Source organism: Lontra canadensis, unplaced genomic scaffold (genome assembly GCF_010015895.1).
Source record: "Lontra canadensis isolate GAN:19392208 unplaced genomic scaffold, GSC_riverotter_1.0 scaffold53, whole genome shotgun sequence".
Lineage (NCBI taxonomy): Eukaryota > Metazoa > Chordata > Mammalia > Carnivora > Mustelidae > Lontra > Lontra canadensis.
Window position 1 is genome coordinate 8775428 of NW_022631047.1, and position 25535 is coordinate 8800962.

Below are 25535 nucleotides of genomic sequence, written 5' to 3' on the forward strand. Positions count from 1 at the left end.
CCCTATTTATTTTATAATTTACAAACAAAGAGCTTTAAAACAGAGACGGTAAAGATATAATCTCTCTGCTTGACTTATTTCTTTCAGAGATTATGCTGAGTGAAATAAGTCAAGCAGAAAGAGTCAATTATCATATGGTCTCACTTACTTGTGGAGCATAAGGAATAACACAGAGGACACTGGGAGATGGAGAGGAGAAGTGAGTTGGGGGAAATCGGAAGGGGAGACAAACCATGAGAGACTGTGGACTCTGAAAAACAAACTGAGGGTTTTGGAGGGGAGGGGAGTGGGGGGTTGGGTGAGCCTGGTGGTGGGTATTAAGGAGGGCACGGATTGCATGGAGCACTGGGTGTGGTGCATAAACAATGAATTTTGTAACACTGAAAAAAAAATTAAATAAAAAAAGAAAAAAAACTATTTGAAATGGTGACTGTGATGATGATTCAATCAGAATGCACATTCCTTAGGGAGTTACTTATATTATTATATATTATATGCAGGTTCTAAGCCCTCAGTTAAGTTTGGCTGTAGCCTGTCCTCCCTTCCAGTTTGGATCTGTTTGGAGCAGACTGGGAAGAGGGAGCTATGCGGTCTATTGAGGACTCAGTCAGAGATGAGCTAAGTCACAGGAATAGCATGTAAAGCCCACGAAGGAAGCAAGCATCTTTCGTTGAAGTCCTAGTGAAATCTATTTGTGGGACAAGAACAAGTTATTCATCTGCTTTTCTCCCAGGCTCATCCAATTTGATGCTATTGCCTTTGGTTCTAAAAATTCTGCTTTAAGCTTCAATCAGCTCTCACTGTATTTTGCAGTTGAAAATCAAATCTCTTACCTCTGGCAGTAGAACCTCCCCACCGAACTATCTTTGGTATGTTGATAATGTTGTCCTCTTTCTTCTCATACATCTCAATAAAGAAAAGTGTTATTTCTTAACTCAAATTCAATTATCATTTTTTCCATCTGTTTCTAAAAAACGTTGGGCTTTAATGTTTGAGAAAATTTGGTCTGCGAGCTCCATGATATTTGCCAGAGAAAGGTAGATACACCGGGAATGGGGAAGAATGTTAGAGTTCAACGCAGTGATCTAATTTAATACATTCATCACAAACAAGGTACTATGTTCCAAATAAGAGATTATTTGCTGGAGATCATGTAAATATTGAGTGGCAGAACAAGGTTTAAGACCCATATCTCTCATTTCAGTGGGTAGTGCTGTTTTTTCCTATTTCTTGCCTCCTTAGTAGGGAGTATGTTTTCCTCCAACAGCAGTTGAGAAAATAAAGTGATCTTTACATAGCCTGTCATCAAAAGGCAACAAACCCTGGATTTAAACAGTACTCATAGAATTCCGACAGCCTTTTCTCTGAATTTACAAAGTAGAGCAATGGGAAACGCATATTCTCTACACATCTATAATTTCACATATGAATTAAACAATTCATAAATTTTTTTGAGCTATGAGTTACATATAGCATTGTATCAATTGAAGGTATACAACATGTTGACTTGATACATTTATATGTTACAATATGATTAACACCGTAGCATTAGCTAACACCTTTATCACATCATATAATTATTATTTCTTTTGTGTGGTGAGTAAAAGAAAGATCTGGTCTCTTAGCAGCTTGGAAGTTTATTTTATAATTTAATATTGTTGACTAAAATCTCCACATGCTCGGCATTAAGTCTTCAGGAGTAATTTTTTTTTAATTTTTTGCTTTTTTTAGGAGCTATTTCTCTATTAGCTTCAAGTTTGTATGCTTGCATAACATCTCCCCAAATATTTAATGGAACGTCAGCAATATGGATGGGATAGATATTACCTGTTCATCATCATAGCAATTCAAGTAGGAAAAAGGAAGAGTGGTGTAAGAAATACCTCTACAACCACCCTCTAACTGTATCAGTCATTTGTTATTTAGTATATGTAACTCACTTGGTTAAGCTGTTTACACAAATTTCATCCAATGATCATAACAATCAATAGTGAGGTCCTACCACTAATCTCATTTTAATGATGAGTAGATTGAGCTAAGATGGAGAGGTTGAAGGACATGCTCCATGTATTAAGATGTAAGAAATAAAGTCACAATTTAAAGCCATAAACATTTTTTTAAAAAGAACTTTTAAATAACTATTTATTATTCATTAGATAATATTCATTAGATAATCCATTAGATAATTAGATAATATCTAATATTCAATTAGATAATAATCAATTAGATAATTATAGTAGATAATTAATTAGATAAACTTCCAAGCTGCTAAGAGACCAGATCTTACTTCTACCCACCACACAAAAGAAATAATAATTATATGATGTGATAAAGGTGTTAGCTAATGCTACAGTAGTAATCATATTGTAATATATAAATGTATCAAGTCAACATGTTGTATACTTTCAATTGATACAATGCTATATGTAAATTACAGCTCAATAAAAATGTGCAAATTGTTTAATTCTTATGTGAAATTATTTTTAAATGAAATTCTTGGTATTTGACTTTGTATACAAATTTAACAGCTTTTACAAAACCATCATTGTAGCACTTTATTCTTGATAATATACATAGATTTGTATTTCATAGCACTGAAAGGAGTTTCAACAAGTAGATCAGGTAGAGATTTTTTAACTCAATTTGTTATATATCTGCTGCTTGATTAAACTTAAATAAATATGTGAACATTAACAATGAATCCAAATGGACGCAAAGGTTGTACTGACATTGATTAAATAAGATGACTACCAGTGTTGGTTTATGAACAATGATCACACACAAGTCAAAGAATTCCAATAATGACATTGACGATACAATGTTAACATGAGAAGACTGGCTTCTGCTGTAGGACACTCAGCAGATTTTGCTGGAGGATCTTTGAGGAAGAGGATGGGCCAGGAACCCACAGAAAATTCAAGGCTCAGGCAATACTGTAAACCTTTGCAGGTCTCCTGGGTAAGTAAGTCCCATTATAACTAAACCATGGTGAATTCACTCCTAGTGAGTCAGATACACCAGGTGGAGTTGTTTGTTGCACAATGGAAACTTTATTTGCGGCAAATGAGATCACAGGGAATAACTTCCAAAGCCATGGTCCCCCATGCAAGGGTGAATGGGTTCCTTTTATTTAGGGTTTGGAAGAATATTTAGATAGGGAAACCTTCTCACTGTATGTAGAGGCGGGCATAAAGCCATGCATGCACCTTAAGGAAACATACAGATATTGTATATTATAAAAGTGAGGCTTGCGGTCCTCCTTGGGTGGAGATTTCAGTATTATAATGAAGTAAAGGTAACTGTCAGTCTTTCCAGAGGTCACTCCATGGTTCATCTGCGAGGCATCAGTAGATGGTCACTTTCAAACTGGTCTGGGTGGTCTGGGCTGGCTGGAGGTCTTGCCCGGAGAGTCACTTTGCCTGAGGGGTGGTTTCTGTTTCCATTTGCCTGAGTGAAGAGATAAATTGGAAAGAAGAGCTTAAGGTAAAATGTGGGACAATGGTCAATGAGTACAAGCAGGTGGGCAGTAAAAGCCAGGTCTTGGGGTCCAGCTGAGGACAGCAGGTTGTCCCAGAAGCTGTGATCGATATGATGCAAGCCCATCCAACCCCTAAGAATGGGAAAGAGGTGCAAGTCTTTGTAGGGATTTTGGGGCTGTGGAGACTTTTATTTCCCATGTGTCACAGTCCCTTCATCCTTTATGTCACCTGGTGAAGAAGGGGCACACCTACAATGGGGAATCGGAAATATATAAGCTGCCTTTGAGAAAGCCCAAGTGCTAGTGGGGCATGTCAAATCTCTGGGCGTCTCCCAAGCAGGCCTAGTATTTGAGTTAGATGTGTCTGTGACTTCGGGAGTTGTGGGTCAGGCACCATGGCAGAGCCAACAGAAAGGGAGAGTGCCGTTTGGATTTTGGTCCCAGCTCTGGAAGGGGCCAGAAACCCAATACACTCCCAGGGAGCAGCAGCTCCTAACAGTTTACACAGTGTTCCTTCAGAGAGAGCCTCTCACGAAGGAAGAGCAGACTGTGGTGAGAACTACTCTGCCTGTGAAGGAAGGGGTGGGTTGAGAGCATGTTCTATTGATCCACCTCGGCCATGGCTTACACCCCTCCTTTGAATAAGTGACGGGTCTCTTTGTAGCAGAGGAGCCCCCTCTCCACCAGCCTACTGTCTCTAGGAAGGTGGGGGCTACAAGCTCTTGTGGGGTATGTAGCTCATCCAGATCCCCCCGCCCCCATGTCTATGGCAACCCTGTAGCCTGCAAAGAAGGGGCAAGGGAAATTCCTGCCGATGCCTGGTACACAGATAGTCTAGTCAGGGAAGTCCACCCACGTGGACTGCTGTTGCCATTCAACCCGATGATGGATACCATCTAGGGAGAAACAGGAACAAACTGTAGTGGCCCGTGGGCTGAGCTCAGAGCAGTCTCAGTGGTGATCCCCGTGTGCCTGGCTCTTAACCCTTTGCCCTGATAGCTATGCTGCTCTAAAGGGATTAACCATATGACATGAACAAAGGGAAGCCAAGGGGTGGATAATTATGAATAAGCCCTTATGGGGTCAGGATATGGGAAAGACATTTGGGTCCACCTGCAAAAGCCCGAATGGCCCTCACTGTTTTCCATGTCCCAGTTCAGAAAGCATCAGCACCAACCCCCCCCACCCCCCAAGCCCCGCCACAATCAGAAGCTGAGACCTTAGCTCAGGAGTGAACCTTAGCTCCTGACTCTCCAGTAGATATGGTAGATTGGATGAGCCACACCCAGGATGGCATATTGCCGGGAAGGCTGGATTGCCTTTGAAGGACAGTGACTTGCTTAATGCAGTAACAGCGTGTCCTGTGTAATCTAAACAAGCCCACAGCAACTGCCAGAAGAAGCTGGGGGTCATTCACCAGAGTTTCTAGCTAGTGAGGGACTGGCAAATTGATTATATTGGCCCCCTCCCACTGAATGAGGGTTCTAGCCAAGCCCTGGTTTGTGTGGACACAGCACCTGGCCTAACCCAGGCTTCCCCCTGTGGCCATGCAAACCAGGCCGTCACCATTGGGGGACTGAAGAAATTGAGTACCATACCCTCATCGAATAGTGATTGGGGGGGTCACATTTCAAACGTCATGATATGTAAGACTGGGCAAAAGAATGTCATTGAATGGAAATTCCATCTCCTTTATTACCCATGAGCAGTGGGGGTGGTAGGAAAAATCTTACAAAACTGCAAATCTGCTATTATTTCTGTAATTTAAATCCAACAAGAGCTCTCCACACATCTTTTAAAATAAAGTTTAGACTTGATACTATGGCCCACAGGCTGTTCATTAGCAGCTATCATTTCAGTATGCTTCTCAAAACATTTCCACACACACTTGTAATAATATGATTAACGCTCCTGCTCTTTCTGCCCCCAACTGGAAGTTAGACTGCTTGTGTTCTTTCTCTCGGAATCTCAAGTGCTTAGAATTCATGTTTAAAAAAATACATAAAAAACAAAGGGAGGGGCACCTGGGTGCTCAGTGGGTTAAAGCCTCTGTCTTCAGCTCAGGTCATGATCTCAGGGTCCTGGGCTCGAGCCCCACATCAGGCTCTCTGCTCAGTGGGGAGCCTGCTTCCCCTCTCCCTCTGCCGGCTTCTCTTCTCTGCCTACCTGTGATCTCTCTCTGTCAAATAAATAAATAAAATCTTTAAAAAAAAAAAAAACAGAAACAAGAGGGAAAATGAGTGGAGGTGGATGCCATACCCAGGAAGTTTCTATAATGATCACAAAGAAGTCCTTGTTCCTAAAAATAGCCAGTTTATATCAATCCTTTGGAAGAGAGATTAACAGCATAAAAATGATTAATATTTTTCAATATTTTTGATAAAATTTTGGAGGGAGTTCAAACCCACATTTGAATTTGTAATTGTTTTTCTAATATAAATTGTGCCAAAAATAATCATTCTTCAGAGTGAATGAGGCCAAACCTTAATGGATGAAACTTCACACTTCATTATGCTTGTTTTGCAATTTCTTAAAAACTTAAATCTCTGAAGTTTCTTCCTCTCATTGTTATTTTTTACTGTAAGCCCTAAACAATGTTAAATCTGTTGTAAAACTGCTATCATAACCAAATTACAACTTTCAAGAAAGCACTTACCTTAATAAAGATATTCAATAAATATCAGGACTCTTTATTTCCTAGGTTTTAATTAAAGCCCAGAATCTTGGAATGTTTTCCCTCTTCCTTTCATACATTATCAAATACATTTTTTATATGGTCTGTGTTTTTCCCTCACTTTCACTTTACTTTTAAATTTTTGCTCTCTTGTTGTTTAATCCAACTCATTCTTTCTGGATATTTTGGATTCAAACATGTAACAGATGATTTCTTTCCTGTTGAGGAAGGTCTTTTTTTTTTTTTTTCAGTGTTATGATCTCATGAATATAATTGGGTATATTTACTTCAGAATTCAAATATAGTTCTGTTCAAGATATATTTGCTTTACACGTATATTTGGGGAATGACTGAAAAGCTAAACTAAATCTGACTGTATCCCTTTCAAATGGGCATGAAGCATCAGGTGTCCTGAAGACCCACATCCAAACAAACAGAGAAATCAGTGCCTCCCCAAAATTATGACTTTTTTTTGGTCCCATGAAGATCCAGGAGCTGTTCTGGTCTTTTGGCCATTAGTTTTTATGTCGTCACTACTCTGATTCTAGGACTGTTTCTCCAATATGGAGACACACCCATTGTCAGAGGAAGTAACTGAAATCTCCATTATATCCTCTTTGTTTCCTCAATGTTTTGCTTCTTCTGCTCTTTGACTTGTACTGGTTGGCCTCTCCTGCTCACCTTTGCCTTGAGATAAACGTTATTTGGAGTTATATTTTCTATAGTCATTTCTGCTGTGTTAGCAAAACTCTTCATAGTAGCTGTGGCTTTCAAAGCCATAAAACCAGGAAACACTCCAAATGTGGTTGGTGAACCAATTCTCAATGGCTCTAGTCCACAGTGGCTCCCTTGCTCAAGTACTTGTCTGCATAATCTGGCTGGGAACTGCTCCCTCTTTCCCTACCATTGACACACAATCAATTTGGTAAAATGCAGCAAGGGATGCACCACTATCTTCTATTGTGTTCTGGGTAACTGGGGCTCTCTAGCACTTCTGACCTTGACTATTGCTTTTCTGGCTATAAGGCTACCAGACAGTTTTGGGGCACCTGGGTGGCTCAGTTGGTTAAGCATCTTCCTTGGGCTCAGGTCATGATTCTAGGGTCCTGGGATGGGCCCCATGTCAGGTTTTCAGCTTAGTGGGAAGCCTGCTTCTCCCTCTCCTCCCCACTTGTGCTCTCTCTCGTTATCTCTGTCTCCTTCTCAAAACAAAACAAAACAAAACAAAACAAAACAAAACAAAACAAAACAAAACAAAATGGATACCAGACAGTTTCAGTAAGCCCCAAATGATCACATTCAACATGCTGATTTTCTGTAGTGTGTGGATTTCTTCCATACCCACCTATCTGAGCACCAAAGACAAAGCCGTGGCAGCTTTGCAAACCTTTTCAATCTTGGCTTCCAGTGCTGGTTTACTGGGTTGTGTATTTCTTCCCAAGTGATATGTGATCCTATTAAGATTGGGTAGGAATTCAAGGAAAAGAACTTGCATATTTTCCTCCCCAAAAGTAAAAGGAATACTTGTTCAAGTGACACCATTGACACAAAATGAACAGTAATATGGAAATAAAGATTCCAAAGTGTGGCATGAAATAAATGCATTTCATCAAAACAATGACAGTTGTTTTTTAATCGAATGACACCATCATCCCTGTGGGCAGCAGGCCATGGTGTAAAAAGCTCTGGGGTCAGATAGAGCAACGTTCAATTTCAACACCCCTACTGGCTGACTCTGACTTCTGGTGTATCCAATTAACATTCCTTTGAATTGCATGCATCTTTCTCCTCTTTAAACAACATGTTAGGGGTTAGGGTGACAATTAAGTAAAATCATCCATGTGAAAATATAATGGGTACTCAAAAATATGCTTCCTTTATGTTAACTATCTTTTTCTTCTTATTTCAATAAAAATTAAATTTTAAGGCATTTTAAGTTCAGGGGGTTGAAAGCTAGCGGTCTAGTTGTCCCTCATTAAACTATTCATAAACCCCAAACAAGATGAAATTTGAGCTTTGGGCAGTCTAAATGGGCTTTCATATGTCCATATGGATCCAAGACTAGGGAGAAAAGTGAGGAAAACAGACAGTGCTTACTGCTGGTGCCTCCAATATGGAAGTGGAGAAGCTTGACCGACTGAGAGAGAGAAGACCGTCCTTTATGGGAAAGGTTGTTTTTGAATATACTCAGAACTTTCAAACATCTTTTCTTTTCTCTTCTCCCTACTGATATCCGATATCCCTTACAATTTCTTTTTTTTTTCCCTAAAGATTTTATTTGTTTATTTGACAGACAGAGATCACAAGTAGGCAGAGAGGCAGGTAGAGAGAGAGAGAGGAAGAAGCAGGCTCCATGCCGAGCAGAGAGCCCGATGAAGGGCTCGATCCCAGGACCCTGGGATCATGACCTGAGCCCAAGGCAGAGGCTTTAACCCGCTGAGCCACCCAGGCGCCCCTCCCTTACAATTTCTTAAGCTGTATTTTCCAGTAGTGAGATATGTAAGGGACTAGATGTGAATTAAGAAATGAGGTTTTGATCCAGGAATGTAAGATTAACAACTGTAAATAAAAGCACCTGGATGAACTATAGAACAGTTCTCTCTGAGAGATGGAGTTTTCAGTTATTTTTTTCTGGCAAGGGAATTCTTCTGCACAGACCATTTCTGATTGTCCAGTAAGAGATCTGTCCTCCTCAGTTAGCTCTCCTAAGTTGCCAGGTCAACATCTGCATGTACATACAGACGAGCGCCACATTCTTGATTTCTGGAGCTTAAGCTAGAGTTTGCTATGGTAGTCAGGGTCTCTGCTGAGGCACGGCGGCCATCCGCCAAGTAATAAAAGCATTGGAAATGGATTCTTGTAGGTTACTGCATCAGGTAAATGTTTTTTAGTTTTTGTTTTGTCTTGTTTTTGTTTTTTTTTGTGTTTTTTTTTTTTTTTTCTTTTTAGAGCAGGAGTTATATGTCATTCAAAGTTCTGGAGCTTGAGAGGAATTATGCTTGCACGTAATATTGAACACAGTACAACTGTCAGACGAAGGAACGTTGATTTAAAAGTATTCTTAGCTTAACTCCATTCTCAATTGACACCTATCTTTTTTCTTTCTGTAATAAAATAGATTTATTTTTTAAAAAGATTTATGTATATATTTTAGGGGGGGGCAGAGGGAGAGAGAGAATCTCAAGCAAAAGCCCCACTGAACAGGGAGCCCAACACAGGGCTTGATCTCACAACCCTAAGATCATGACCAGAGCTGAAATCAAGTCAGATGTTCAACTGACTGAGCCACCCAGGTGCTCACAAAATAGATTCCTAACTAAAATTAAGATAGGTTTACCACTTTGGTTATACTGAACTGAGTTGCTTCTATTTGGTCATAAATTTGTAGCAAAGGGAAAGAATATTCCATTAGAATCTGCTTTGATGTGAATAAGGCAAATTATACTCAGTTTATTACCCGATGATAATGGAAAAGACGGTGTTGTAGAAGTTGTGTTGGAAAGTTTCTACAGCTATATTATGCATCCATTCATTGGAACTTACAGCTTAAGAAGGGATAAGGTTAGTTTAAAAAAAAATGGAAGATCAGCACAATTATGACAATGTAAGGTCACATTTTCTAGAGCAAATCTTTCTGTGTTGGGGTTGCATATCAAGCACTGAATTGTAAGGAATAGATAGAAGGAATAAATGTCTTCAGAAACATTCCCATATAAATGGTAGAAATTTTTTAACCCTCTTGAGGGAGCCTAACCAAGTATTTAAATGGATATCAAATATGTATTTCTTTTTTTTTTTTTTTTAGATTTTACTTATTTATTTGACAGAGAGAGAGAGCACAAGCAGGGGGAGTGGGAGAGAGTGAAGCAGACTCCCCAATGAGCAGGGAACCCCATGTGGGGCTTGATCTCAAAACCCCAGGATCATGACTTGAAATGAAGGAAGACGCTTAACCGACCGAGACAACTGGGCCTCCCATTATCAGATATGTATTTCAAACCAAATGTTCACAAGTTGAAATGGACTGTAAGGGGGTACCCTGTGCAGCAATTGAGTCGTGGTGAATGCAGAATACCTCATCATCCAATGGTTCTTTACAAAATATCTAAACTTATTATTTTGTAACATAGTACACTTAAAAGTATAGATAATGTCCAAGTACTGTTTAAAAAATTTTCATTCCATAAAAGCCTTTTTATGACCATGTTGCTAAAAAAAGTATTAGTACCAGGGCTCCTGGGTGGCTCCATTGGTTAAGAATCTGCCTTTGGCTGAGGTCACGAACTCAGGGTGCTGGAATCAAGACCCTCATGGGCTCCCTGCCTCTCCTTCTCCCTCTGCCCCTCCCCCCAACTTGTGCTCACTCTGTCTCCCTCTGTCTCAAATACATAAATACAATCCTAAAATCGATATAGATATAGATATAGATATAGATATAGATATAGATATAGATATAGATATAGATATAGATATCAGTACTTATGAAGGACGTCGGTCCCTGGATGTCCTTTCCCCAACCACATTCTGCCCCCTGCCGTTCTCTAGAGGGAAGCTCTACTCTAAATTTTGTGTTCATCATTTCCTTGCTTTGTTTGAAAACAGTTTTCCATCCCAAGGTAATACCTTGTTGAATTTTTACTGCTTTTCAACTTTATATAATGTATCATATTGTATATATTCTTCTGTAATTTGCTATATTTCAAAAGCCTGTTTTAAGGATTTATATGCATAGTCATATGTCATATAGTTTTAGTTCATTCTTTGTTCTGACTGCATATTGTATATTGTTGTGTAAGAATAGTAGCAAATGGTGCTGTTTCTTCTATTCTATTCTATTCCTCTATTCTTGTACAAATCTGTTTATATGGGTGCTATTTCTCTAGAAGTGGGATTTCTGTGTCATAGGGGATTTCTTTGCTAGGAAGTATCAAATTGCTTTCTAAATTCTATTTCTAAATTCTATATATGAATTTTCAACAGCTGTTTATATAAAATCCCACTGCTCCACACTTTTACCAAACTTTGGTCATTGTCAGACTGTTAATTTTGTCACTTTGAGATTATGAAGTGGTATTTCATTTTGTCTTATAATTCCCTGATTCATAATGAAATTGTCATTTTACTTCCGCTTTTCTTTGAAATACAATAACTTCACAATGACATGACTAAGTGTTGGATTTCTTTTTTAAATCATGCCTGGGATATTCTGGCCTTTCTAAATATGTAGAGTGACTTTTACTATTTTAGGAAAATTCCCAGACGTTTAAGAAAGTATTATGTATCCCCTAGTCTCTATCTCCTCTCCTTAGAGATATATAATAGTCTTATTCTATGCCTCTTAACCTCTATTTTTTCTATACTTTCTATATCTTTCAATGTCCCTTAAGTTCTATTTTCTGGTTTTCATCAAAGAGAAAAATTATTTATCTTCATAAATTGCCTTTCTCTATTTAAGGATCTTGACAAAATTTAATATCCATTCTTCACACAAACACTTGGGGAAGTACAGCCTGGTTATCTCTAAAACCAGCTTCTATCTTAGTGGGGAGACACTATGACATTCCCACTAAGGTCAAGAACAAGGCAAGAGGCTCACTTATTTCCATTACTCCTTAGTACTATATTGGAGGTATGGGCCAGTGCATTTTTTTTTAAAGGAAAATAACTAGAAACCTAGCAAATGGAAAAGAAGATACAAAACTATCTCTAATAGCAGATGATATGGTAATATACTTGAAACATCTAAGACAATCAAGGATGCAAACAATGAAATGAATTTAGGAAGAGAGTAGAAGAGAAAACGAGCGTACAAAATCAATGTGTATACAAACACAACCAGGCAGAAGAGAAAACTCTATTTACAATAACAACAGGTAAGATAACAATTCCTGGAAATCAACATAATGAGATATGTGAAAAAACCATAAGAGAAAGACTTTTTAGCACACTTCTGGAAGTGGACGTGAACAAAGGGAATGATACCCCTTGTTTGTGTATGTCAGGTTTTTTTTTTTTTTTAAAGATTTTATCTATTTATTTGAGAGAAAGTGCACAAGCAGGGTAGAGGACTGAGGGGGAAGAGCAGAGGAAGAGCGAGAAGCAGACTCACCACTAAGCAGGGAGCCCTACACAGGGCTTGATCCCAGGACCTTGAGATCATGACCTCAGTGGAAGGCAGACTCTTAACTGACTGAGACATCCAGGTGCCCAGAAGTCAACTTTTCTTAAATTAACATAGAAATTTAGCACAGTCCTAATATAAATAGCATAATTTTTTAAGCAAAAAAAAACCTCTGAAATTCATATTGCAAAAAATATACTAGAGTACACATGATATTTTAAAAACGTACAAAGAAAAGAAAAGAACCTAAAAGGGAAATAGTCCTTTCAGATATGAAAGCACATTATAAAGCCTCTGTATTTAAAACACTGTGGTATGGGCACAAAAGGAGACACACAGACGAATGGAATAAACAAAAATTCAAAAATTAATACAAGTACTTAAAAATATAAAAGCACCATCCCAAAATGGACTTTTAAATCAATACAATGGGAACAACTAACTAGGCATTTGGAAAAATAGTGAAATTGGGTCCCTATGTCAAATACCAGAATAGGTTCCAAATAGAAGAGAAATCTGAACATAAAAAAATAAAACCATACAAATACAAGAATACACAGCTGAAGTTTTATTTAACCCAAATCTGAGAACTTAACTGTGACTAATTACAACTCAAAATCCAGATACTACATAACCTGTAAAAACACTATACGCATTGACAAAAGACAAATGAGAAAATAAGAGAAATATTTGTAACATATAACAGATAAACAAATATAAAGAGCTTTTAAGAATAAAGAAAAAAGGGGCACCTGGGTGGCTCAGTGGTTAAGCGTCTGCGTTTGGCTCAGGTCATAATCCCAGGGTCCTAGGATCAAGTCCCACATCGGGTTCTCTGCTCAGCAAGGAGCCTGCTTCTTCCTCTTCCTCTCCCATTGCCGACTGCTCCCCTGGCTTGTGATCACTTTCTCTCCTTCTGTCAAATAAATAAATAAAATCTTTTTTAAAAGGAAGAATAAAGAAAAAAACACAGTGATACCCCTATGGCAAGAACACTTAATCCTTAGATAGTGGTTCTTCGCCACTATTTCTCACTTAATTGAATTGGAGGTTCTTGGAGAAATGGATGAGTGTAGGTCTGACACAGGAAAGGTACAGGACAAAGCCTCATCCATCCTTTTTTTTTTTTTTTTTGTGCAGAAAGCAAAGCAGTGTTCAGTAACTGATGGAGACTTAACAAATGGACAAGTGAGTCAACTTGAAGAGATTCGTACTGCCCAGATTGGGGGAAATTTAAGCCCCAAGAAGCCAATGATGAATTATAAAAATCAAATTAAAAACAGAATCTAGAGTCTGTAATATTCCTCAAAATATGGGTGTGGGGAATGCACGGGGGCTCTTCTTCATGGAAGGATGTCTGGTAATAAATATGCAAGAAGTGACAGAATTATCAGACCATGGCTTTGCATCAATCTCTAATTTTAACAATTGTTTCAGTCAGGAATCATCAATGGGTTTGAAATCAATGGGAGAATGTTGCTGGGAAATTAGCCGTTGAATACACTGGGAACAGCATTACAGGCAGAGGGACCAGCAATGGTCACAGTAAAGCAGGAGTAAGTGGGATATGAATCATACCAAGGGGCCAGAGAGGAAGAGTAGAGTAAGGGGTCGGGGAGGAGGAGAGGAGGAAACTAGGTGGCCGGGTCATGAGGAGACTTGAAGGCAATTTTAAGAACTGGCTTTTGTCACACTGAAATGGGAATGGTTACAGGGTTTTGAGCAAAAAAGTGGTATAATCTGATTTAAATTAAAAAAAAAAAAATCTGGCACCTGGGTGGCTCTGTTGGTTAAGCCTCTGCCTTCTGCTCAGGTCATGATCCCAGGGTCCTGGGATTGAGTCCCACATGAGGCTCCTTGCTTAGCAGGGAATCTGCTTCTCCCCTGCCTGCTGCTCCCCCTGCTTGGGCTCTATCTCTCTGACAAATAAATAGATAAAATCTTTAGGGGTGCCTGGGTAGCTCAGTGGGTTAAAGCCTCTGTCTTCAGCTCAGGTCACGATCCCAGGGTCCTGGGATTGAGTCCTGCATTGGGCTCCCTGCTCAATGGGGAGTCCGCTTCTCCCTCTCCCTCTGCCTGCCGCTCTGCCTACTTGTGCTCTCTCTTTCTGTTAAATAAATACATAAAATATTTTAAAAATAAAAAATAAAAAAAGTCACTCTGAACAGTCTGGAGGGGATAAGGAGAGAAGAAGAGATACGTGCCAGGACAGTATTACTGTCAAAGGCACAAGGAATCCAAATAGTGGTTTTGTGTAATATGAGTATAAACAGGGTGTGATAGTTCATTTTATGTGTCAATTTCATTACATCAGGGAGTACCCAGATATTTAGTGAAACATTATTTCTGGATGTGTCTGTGAGAGTTTTTCCCAATGACATTAGGCTTTCAATCAGTGGTTGTAGCAAACCAGATTGCCTTCACCAATGTGGGTGGGTGTTGTCCAATTTGTTGAGGACCTGAATAGAATAAAAGGCAGAGGAAAGGAGAAGGTGGCCCTTTTCTGCCTGATCGCTGAGCTGTTTTTCTTCTCCTGCCCTTGACTGAGACTTACACCATCAGCTCCCCTGATTCTCAAACTTTTGGACGTGGACACCACCAGCTTTCCTGGGTCTCCAACTTGCAGATCAAAGACTGTGAGACTTCTCAGCCTCCACAACCGCATGAACTGACTCCTTGTAATAAATCTCGGGGTTCCTTAGAGGACCCTGTCTGATACACAGACAAATAATTGATGGCAGAGAACACATCTTCTTTATACAATTTGTGAATTGTGCACACACTGAGAATAAAAAGCAAAGTATAAGTTTTGGAAAATCATACACTATTTTAACCATTTTAAGAATGAGTGGAAATTAAATCTTCAGGTGTGAACAGAATTTAAAAAGTAAATGAACTCGCTTTATACCAATGACAATCTGAAGTCTTAATAATATTCACTGTATTTAAAAAGCTACATCACTATATGTATCTCAGGAAAAAATGAAGTTTTATGGGAACTAAGATACACATGTAAAATGACATTTTGTAGAGGACTACAGTGAGGAAAAAAGAAATCAACGTAACAGAGCACTTTCCACTTTCCCTAGATGTTCCCAAGCCATCAGAACATGCAAGGTGAAATTTTAGTGAGAGGCTACAGACATTACTGCCAATGACTTTATGAACATTTAAAAGAAATATTATCTTTTTCTTTTTGTGGACAGTGAGGATGTACTTTATTGATTTTTAGTTTTTGTATTTCATCAGTAGTAAAATCAAATTACAACTTTGTAATAGATTTAAATTTCTGGCACATCCAATACTCCCTTGGAAATAGTTGAAATGGGCTTTGAAGCCTTGATGGGCAAGATTGTTAATAAAAAAAAAAAAACAAACAGAAGCAGGGTAGGGTGAGGGAGAAATCAAAGCTTGTTTCAGCAAAGTAAAATAAATTATAGAGTGGTTGCCTGGGTGGCTCAGTGGGTTAAGCCTCTGCCTTCAGCTCAGGTCATGATCTCAGGGTCCTGGGATCGAGTTCCGCATCAGGCTCTGTGCTCATCGGAGAGCCTGCTTCCCCCTCTCTCTCTGCCTGCCTCTCTGACTACTTGTGATTTCTCTCTCTGTGTGTCAAATAAATAAATAAAATCTTTAAAAAAATAAATAAATTATAGAGAAATGGTTAGCTAGAGTCCTTACTTAGAGTTCTATTCTCAAACCAAATGTGTCTGCTTTTCTTCTGTAACGCCAAGACCTGAACACTTCAGTCTTGGTTCGACAAACTTCCACCCAACAATTCGATATTTTATGTGGAACAATTTTGTTCCATTGTGTTGGGGCTGTTGTTGTGTTGTTGGTTTATTTTGCTATTTTATTACTCAATTTCAAGTTTACATAAAACATCTAGAAAATCCACCATCACTTAAGGAAAAATAATTTCAAAGGTAAACATGAGCAAACACAGCATGCTGCCATTTCTCCCAGATGCACAGATTTTATTTGTGAGGAGAGCACATGATAGGCCCTTAGAGAAGAAGAAAAAAATAACTGGAACAGCTAAAACAACTATACAGTGTAATGGTTTCATCGTGATGGTTTGGCAAACTCACATCTGTGACGATCCTGAATATGCTACTAATTAAATAGTGCCAGCATAGGAAATAAAACATCTGGACCAAAATCATGGCTGAGATATCAACAGAAACATTACCTATCCCTCACAATTTCTTTTCACTTGACAAGGCTGTATGAAGCAACATTGTCTTCCTTAAATATTTGAAACAAGATTATTACTATAGAGATCTATGCTCTCCATCTCCTTCTAGAATGGGAAATGATAATATAGATAAATAATTCCAAATTAGTTCTGTTAAAATATTTTTCCTCTGATGATTTAGAAAATGAGTCTTATTTCCTATCTACCTTGGGGGGGTGGGGTCAACATTGAGCTCTTTTTCATCTTTGCAATTCCTTTAGTTCTTATCACTATATTTTTAAGGAGGCTCCTCCCAGGTTATGTCTTCAGCACCCTGGTCATACAAATATCTTACACTGTCCCCCTTAAGAGTTTTGAAATTATTTTTACTCGGCACTCACACTGTAGAATGGATAGAGTTCCATGTTCAATAGTTTTTTTATATTGTTCTTTGGCTGGATTCATAAAAGGAGAGAAACCTGAGACGTGTCATGGTGGAAGGGGTGTTCCAGGGCTCCTACTCAAGTCAATTATTCAGTATAATTATGAAAAGTTAACATCCTCTAAGAATGATCTAGTCCTTCCTGTGTTTCCCAAATTCATACAGAGAGGAAAGTGGGACCTCTGTTGTCGTTTATCTTCAGCTAGACTTCACAGTATGAGTTTCATGGGCTAACTATTGGCTTTTATCTACTCACTGAAAATGCATGGGTGCCTGGGTCCTGGTATTTTTCTGGATGTGCCACTCCACAGTTATCTGCCCTGGCTTAGTTGCATAAAAAACCAAACCTATCTGGACTTTTTATGTTGTGTTACTCTGCTTGAATTAAGAGAGTTTAAGGGTGACCAAAGGAAAATGCCTACACTTAATGTCAATCACGTTCTGCCAGAGAAGACTTCATTAGGGATATGGAAGGGATTGGGAAATGGGTTCCTACCCACGTTTGTACACACACACACACACACACACACACACACACAGAGCTGAGAGTTACCATTAATTCTTTCAACAAAGCATTTATTGATCCAGGTAATATTCCAGGTTCTAGGAATACTGACATGACAAAGGAGACAAAAATCCTTGCTTTTATGGTAGCTCTTTTCTAGGAATTGGAAAAACAACAGCGTCATGAAAATTTTAAGTACATTATGTAGTCTATTAGAAGATGATGAATAATGTGGGGGGAAATAAAGCAGGAAAGGAGACAGGAAATTCTTCCTGGAAGAGAGTTGAGATTTAAAGAGGGTGGTCAAGGAAAGCCTCACTGAGAAGGAGATAATGAGCCAGCACTTGAAAGAAGTGGGGAAGCAAACCATGAAGATGTCTGGGAAAGAGGCAGAGGAAATAACAAGCATCAGCCTCCAATCAGAAGCATATACAGCAGGTTAGAGCAACAGCTAAGAGTAAGAGGCAGGAAGTGACAGGGGGAGGGGTACAGCCGCAGCAAATGAGGTCAAAGAGGTCATGGTCACGGAGGACAGGATCTCTGAGAGCCTTGTCCTCCATTTTAACGATTCTCTCTGGCCTTATTCTGACTTAGGTAAGAAGCCACTGGACCTTTTGCAAAGAACAGTGCTATATTGCAAGTTACCTTTTCACAAGATTGCTTCAGCTACTGCATTGAGTGGGGAAAAAAGACAAATCAGGGAAATCTTTTATACTATGCCTAAGAATTTTAATCCTGATGAGAGATGATGCGGTCTTTGGCCCAGCTGGTAAGGATGATAAGAAGTCTTAAAATACCAGATATATTTTGAAGGATAAGCAAGGAGGAGTGCTGGTGGATTGGTATGAATGATCAGGGCAAGGAGGAGTTAAGGATGACTCCAACAGTCTAGATCAAAACCTGGCAGGGCGACATTTAGAAAATTGACCTCCCTGGCTATAAAATGCTCCTCTGCTCACTCTTGTTAAATGGGTGTGAAAATTTGAATTTGACTGATGAAGGCAACACAGTAACATCTTGATTTTCTAGATTTTGTTGGTTGCATGAGCTTTCCTGCCAGAGTAAATTTTGTTGTGATTTTTTTCTGGACAGGGTCCTGTCTGATGGGATTGACGAAACCCAGTGCTGCAGGGTCGGGGTGTCTCACAGTGGAGATCTCCTTTCTCACAAGGTCGCTAAGGCCCCAATTTGTCCTGAAATAGCTCCATTTTCCTTTCACATGTGTGTTGTTGAGCTGCATTTCTTATCCGGTTACAGAGACAAGAAATAGGAAATCAAAATTTCATAGACCAAAGTAATTCTTAACTTCGGCTCGATGTTTTTAACTCTACGTCATTCTGAATCCGTAAATTATTCACTGAGTCAATAATGGCGCATGGCTAACATGTGCCAACTAATTTTTTAAGAATTATGAACACTATGTGATTGAACAAGAGAAAGTAAATAATGAGAAGAGGATAAATTCTAAATGCAGGGAAAATATTTCTTATCAATTAGTTGGAATATCAAGTCTCATTCCTGAGGTAGTGATGCCCCCTTGTGGCTCTAGACTCTAGATCTACAAGGATCATTCCTTCTCCTTTTCTTCTGAAATTCAGGGTGCTAATTACAAAATGCCATGACATGTTTCTACGTTAATATTAAATTATAACATGAAATTCACATTAAGTAAACTTTCAACTTACTTTCTATTCTAAGATATAGATTTCCAAGAAGAAATTTACCTTTAATCCAGCTTTTTTATTTTCTATTGGGAAAATAACATCAATTTGGTGTGTGTGTGTGTGTGTGTGGTTTATTATGATACTTATATAGTGTAAAGTCACTAAGAACACAAAATCAGTGAATATTGAACTGATAATCTCAGAAAAAATATAGAGTCAGATATCTGTGAACCTCAAGTAACATTTTTTTGGTCAACTAATCAGTACACCTGTTTTATGTTTTTCCTGTTTAAATATACTATATTCAATATATATTGTTGTTGGTTCATTAACATTATAAGATTCACTGACAGCTAACAGGAAGTTTATCAAAAACATGTACTTTCTCCATTAGGCACATCGCACACAGCCTTCCTGCACTTATGAATAACAGACAACACGTCAGCATCAGCATTGCATGTGGGTAGCATTTTATTTTATTTTTAAATATTTTATTTATTTGACAGAGAGAGATAGCGTACAAGCAGGGGGAGCGACAGACAGATGGAGAGGGAGAAGCAGGCTCCCTGCTGAGCAAGGAGCCCAATGCAGGGGGCTGGGGTTCCATGTGAGACTCCATCCCAGGTCCCAGGAATCCTGAACTGAGCCGAAGGAAGACGCTTAACGACTAAGCCACCCAGGCGCCCCATGGGGAGCCTTTTAGATAGTGAACTCACCAACAGAAAAGCACAGAAGTGGAATTGCTGGGTCATAGGGTAGTTCTACTTTTAATTTTTCAAAGAACCTCCATACTCTTTCCATAGTGGCTGCACCAGTTTACATCCCACCCACAGTGCACAAAGATTCCTTTTTCTCCATATCCTTGCCAGCATTTATTATCTCTTATCTTTTTAAAATTAACATATAGTGTATTATTTGTTTCAGGGTCTGTGAATCATCAGTCTTACACAATGTTATCTCTTATCTTTTTGATAATATCTTGAGGTATTACTGTGCTTCGGATTTGCATTTCCCTAATGATTAGCAACATTGAGCACGTTTTCATGCACCTGTTGGCCACTCATGTGTCTTTTAGGTCGTGTATCTTTATGTCTATTCAGGTCCTTTGCCCATTTTAAACTGGATCACTTATTTTTACTTGAGTTGTGTGAGTTCCTTATATATTTTGGATATTAACCCCTTTATCAGATATGTTGCTTACAAATATTTGCCCCTCATTACTTAGGTTGTCTTTTCCTTTTCCTTGTTTCTTTCGCTGTGCAGAAGCTTTTTAGTTTGATATAGTCCCACTTGTTCATTTTTTATTTTGTAGTTTGCACTTTAGGTGTCATCCCCCCCCCCCTCCAAAAATAGCCAAGACCCATGTCAAAGAGTTTTTCTCCTGTTTTTTCTTAGAGGAGTTTTATGGTTTCTGGTCTTACATTTAAGTCTTAACTGACTGAGCCACCCAGGCGCCCCCTTACATTTAAGTCTTTAACCCATTTTGAGTTAATATTTCTTTATTCAGACAAGTTTAAAAATCCCACTGATAGGGGCACCTGAATGGTGCAGTTGGTTAGACACACAACTCTTGGTTTCTGCTCAAGTCATGATCTCAGGGTCGTGGGATCAAGCCTCATGCCAGGCTCTGAGCTCAGTGAGGAGTCTGCTTGAGATTTTCTTCCTCTCACTCTGCCCTCCCCTCTTTTTCTCTCTCTCTAAAAATAAAATAAATAAAATCTTTTAAAAAATTCCACTGATACATTTGAGAGGATAGGCTAAATGGCAGTTTCCAGAAGCTGAGTTGCTGTTGAATGCCATTATATTTATCACCATCTAACGTATATTTTACTGATTGGTTTTGATGGTTAGTTATGTCTCCCAAATAGAATAAAAACTTCAGGAAGGCAGAGATTATGGTGTCCTTGTTGTTGTTGTTGCTCGCTACTAAGCATCCCCAGTGCTTAGAACGGAGTTTTGATAATAAACCAATGGTTATATAGTATTTACTACATGCTTTGTAACAAGAATGGCTATGTACTTTATTTTCCAACTGGGACTCTTTTTAGATTGAATGGGAAGACCTATTAATAATTATGCTAGGACAATAAGAACGATCAAGCGTGTCTTAGACATAGTAGATTTCACAGTTACTCTGTGTAGAACTGTGTAACACAACCTGTGTGTGTGTTTTATGGATATTTCCTCATTTGCTCCTCATTACAACATTTGAAGAGATTACTGTTATCCCCATCCTACAGATGAGCTATAGAACACTGCTATCTCCATTTTACAAATGAGGAAACTGTGATGTAGAAAGACTAAATAATTTTTTGGAGGGGAGGAGGGGCAGAAGGAGAGAATCTCAAGCAGACACCCCTGCTAAGCGAGGAGCCTGATCTCACGACCCTGAGATCATGACCTGAGCCGAAATCAAGAGTTGGACGCTTAATTGACTGAGCCACCCAGGCACCCCATAAAGACTAAATAATTTAATCAAGACCTCACAACTAGTATATTAAGCCCGGGTTTGAGCTCAGGTAGCTTGGCCTCAGTGCGTGTGATCGCTCTGTTATATTAACTTGAAAAATATTTGTGGCTTAATGAATGAACTGGCCACATTCTTTCATATCCTTTGTAGTTTCAAGTTCTCTCTATCAGGATACTCTGGAGAGATTGACCAGTCTTTTTTTCCCATAATGAAGCCCATAACTCAGTGACTCATGGATAGCTTTGTCCAAATGAGAGAAACACCTAGGAACAGTTTGAAGCTTCATGTGAGATGGTGTACTCATATATTAATTTATTCCAGTGTAAGAAATATATTCTGGCTAGGAGAAAATATAAAAACAGATATAAATTAATTGAAAACAATTTTACATTTACCATATAATATGTTCACTTAGTTTTTCGTATAATATTTTAATTTCACTGACTAGATTTCCTTCCAATAGAATATGAAGTCTGTTCTATATGAAACATTTCTAAGAGCAAGTATGGTGAATATTTCAGATATATCATTGATGTGGGGAGACAGGGGAGTGAGGTAAAGTAAGGAAAATAAATTCTTATTTTTCTAGTTTGGAGGCCAAATATAGTCATTGAGATTATTATTACTGATTCTCTGAAGAAAATTTCCTTCAAAACTATTTAGTTCTCTTTCTCAGCCTATGTCCAAATCTCTCTGTGATGAAAATATTAATATTCTCTTTCGACAATGTTGTTTTGGTTGGTTGGTTGGTTTTTGCTGCCCAATATGCAAAATTATTTTTGCCTCAGATCATCAGAAAACATAAATCTGGCTCAGGAGAAAAGACAAGACCCTGATGTTTAATATCCTGAGAGACTGCAAATGCTAATTTTCTAATGTTTTTATTTGAATTATATTTTCACCTTTTTTAATTTTTTATTTCTTTAAAGATTTTATTTATTTATTTGCCAGGGAGGGAGGGAGGGAGAGAGAAAGAGAGAGAGAGAGCTCATACAGGCAGGCAGAGTGGCAGCAGAGGAAGAGGGAGAAGCAGGCTCCCCGCCCAGCAAGAAGCCAGATGTGGGACTCATCCCAGAGCTCTGGGGTCATGACCTGAGCTGAAGGCAGTCGCCTAACCAACCGAGCCACCCAGGCGTCCCTCACCTTTTTTTAGAACTCTGAAAGCACATAGAAACACAGAATGGGCAACAGTTTTAGTCAACTTTATTCACCTAGGGATCTTAGAGGAGAAGTAAAAAAGGGGGGCTGGAATTTTCACTGTAGTTCCAACTAAAGTGGGACAATGTGGTAAATTTTGGAAAGTCCATGAACTTTGGAGTCAGACCCTATATTTAGGGTGTGTAACTTGTTTTTCTCCTTAAGCTTCTCCTTCTTCATCTATTAAAAAAAAAAAGGTGATAAAAAGCCTACCATTGATCTTAGCAGAGTGATTAATGTTAACATCATCAGTAAAACATACTGACATCAAGTGTCCCTTGATATGGCACACTGGGAAGCACATTGTCTTTACGGCATGCCCCCAACAGTGCTGAACCTCCATCTCATAATGAGAAATCACCAGAGAAGCCCACCCTGAGGTACTTGTACAAAATAATGGATGGGCACCCTTCCAAACTGTCGGAATTGTAGAGACAAGGGAGAACTTAGGAATTGTTAGAGGCTGGAAGAAACCAAGGAGACAGGACAAAACTAAACCCAAGATGCCATTCTGGATTGGTCCTAAAACAGAAGCAATGGAAAAACTGATGAAATTTGATTAAGTTTTGAATTTACTTAACAGTATTATAGCAATATTATGATGTACCGTCATTTTTTGGATAAATATTTGATGTTTCTGTAAGATAGTAACACAAAGAGAAGTGTATATAGGAACGCTGTTTTCACAATTTATCTTAAAAAGTCTAGAGTTACCTTTTAAAAAAGCCTCTCATGAAGACTTTTAGAATAATATATTCTGGGAAATCCATAGTTTGGTTTTTATTTTTACTGCTCTTAACTGAGCACAGTTTGTTACATTATTGACCTTGTGAAGATTTCTTGCTTGCAGTCACTCGTCGGAGTTACTCCTTATTTCTTTTTAACTTTCCCAATCTATTCAGCCTCTTGGTGCAGGCAATAATCTGAATGGCCAGGGGCCTTGGTTTTGTGGATCATTCACCAGAGAGCGCAACTGCACAGCTCAGAACCCACCTGAATTCTCAGGCTTAATGAGGATGTCTACCTGTTCATGGAGGTTTGCATGATTCCAAACATATTTTTCACCTATTGCCTTAGTACTAATTGGGGGCAGGTGCAGAACCAGGGGCCATTAACTTCTCATGGACCCTAATTTCTGGTTGAGAGTGAAAGAGGAGAGAAGTGAGAACAGTGCTAATGAATGGACTCCGGCTTCTCATCAGAACAATAAAAACAGGAACCCCTTTAGAAGATGCTATCTTTGGTGTCAGGTCTCAGAATGGCAACAGGAATGTGCTTGGCACAATTACGAAGTTACTGAAGTTTGTTACAGCAACACCTGCCCCTGTCATTTTTCTGCTCATCTTTACCTGATACTCATCCCATCCCCTCAAACATGCCATGCCCATTCTTTGCTAAACTCCCCCAATACCTCTGGTTGATCACCACGGTTACATCACCTTAAGGCATACCTGTTTCTGGTAGCTGTATCCCATCTGTCCTCCCTGTCTCATTCTGCCTCTGTAACTTCACATGGCTTTGTTAGAAATTAACAGGGACTTCTCTTTGTATTTTCTGTCATTGTATTTTAGACAGGTGCTGAAGGCCCAAAGAAGTGGTTTTAATGGTCGGATGTAATTCCCTTGGACATACTGGTTGAGGCAGGAAGTTTTGCTTCTGTGAATATTTATTTATTTATTTATTTGAACTTCCTCCAAGTTTATTGATCATAAAGTGCTGCACAGCTTCATCTCTAAGGGAAATAGGATCTGCTTCCTTTCTATTTTTATTCTTTTTTTTTTTTACTTATTTTTTCATTTATTTTCATATATTTTCCAATATATCTTCTACTGTTATTTTTTAATTTTATTTTTACATATTACCTTTAACATGTATGTTTTTTCATTTTCATTTTTAATTAATTAATTAACTTTTTAAAAGATTTTATTTGTTTATTTGAGAGAGAGAGCAAAAGCATCGCTGAGCAGAGAGCCTGATGCAGGGCTCAATCCCAGGACCCTGGCATCACACCCCGAGCTGAAGGCAGATGCCCAATCGACTGAGCCATCCAGGCAACCCTTTATTTTTTAATTTAAATTCTATTAGTCAACATATAGTACGTAGTTTCAGATGTAGTGTTCAATAATTTGTCAGTGGCTTGTAACACCCAGGACTCATCACATCATGTGCCCTCATTAATGCTGATCACCAAATTACCCAATTCCTTACCCACCTCCCCTGCAGCAACCCGGTTTGTTTCTTATACTTAAGGGTCTCTAATAGTTTTTCTCCCTCTCTGAAGACTTCCCATTCAGTTTTCCCTCCCCTACCATATGCACATCCATACCAATACACAGAGTCTTATATTCCACATATAAATGAAACCATATGATAATGTCTTTCTTTGACTGACTTATTTCACTCAGCATAATACCCTTTAAAAGCGATCTTTCCTACCAATGGAAGAGCTGGGATTTCATAGATTTGTAACATTCGTCTATGTCATTGATCACTTAAAGATGAGCTTGATATTCCACATGCTGAGAGGACACTGCACTGTCCAAAATGTTTTTGTCCAATGAATATGAACTTAGATTCTGACCTTATGCAATTTATCATTTATCAAGATCCAAGGATTTAATTTTAATGGTTAACATAGCCCAGATATTTCTAATTTATATTTCTTCACTGCTTAAACAAGGTAGGTCCAGATACTTTAAAACAAATTATCTGGGGTGTGTCTATGTGGCACAGTCATTTGAGCATCAGACTCTTGGTTTTGGCTCAGGTTATGATCCAGGGTGATGAGATCCAGCCCCACTCCTGCACTG

General features: G+C 38.7%; 1 protein-coding gene across 1 annotated transcript in view; it reads right to left on the minus strand.

Moving 5' to 3' along the window:
• Positions 1-3330: 3330 nt before the first annotated feature.
• LOC116877568 (ankyrin repeat domain-containing protein 26-like) overlaps positions 3331-25535 on the minus strand; it is a 62147-nt gene continuing 39942 nt past the window's right edge. The window contains 2 exon segments of the mRNA XM_032874332.1: positions 3331-3447; positions 6834-7052. Of these exon segments, the coding sequence (XP_032730223.1) occupies positions 3331-3447; positions 6834-7052 (336 nt within the window).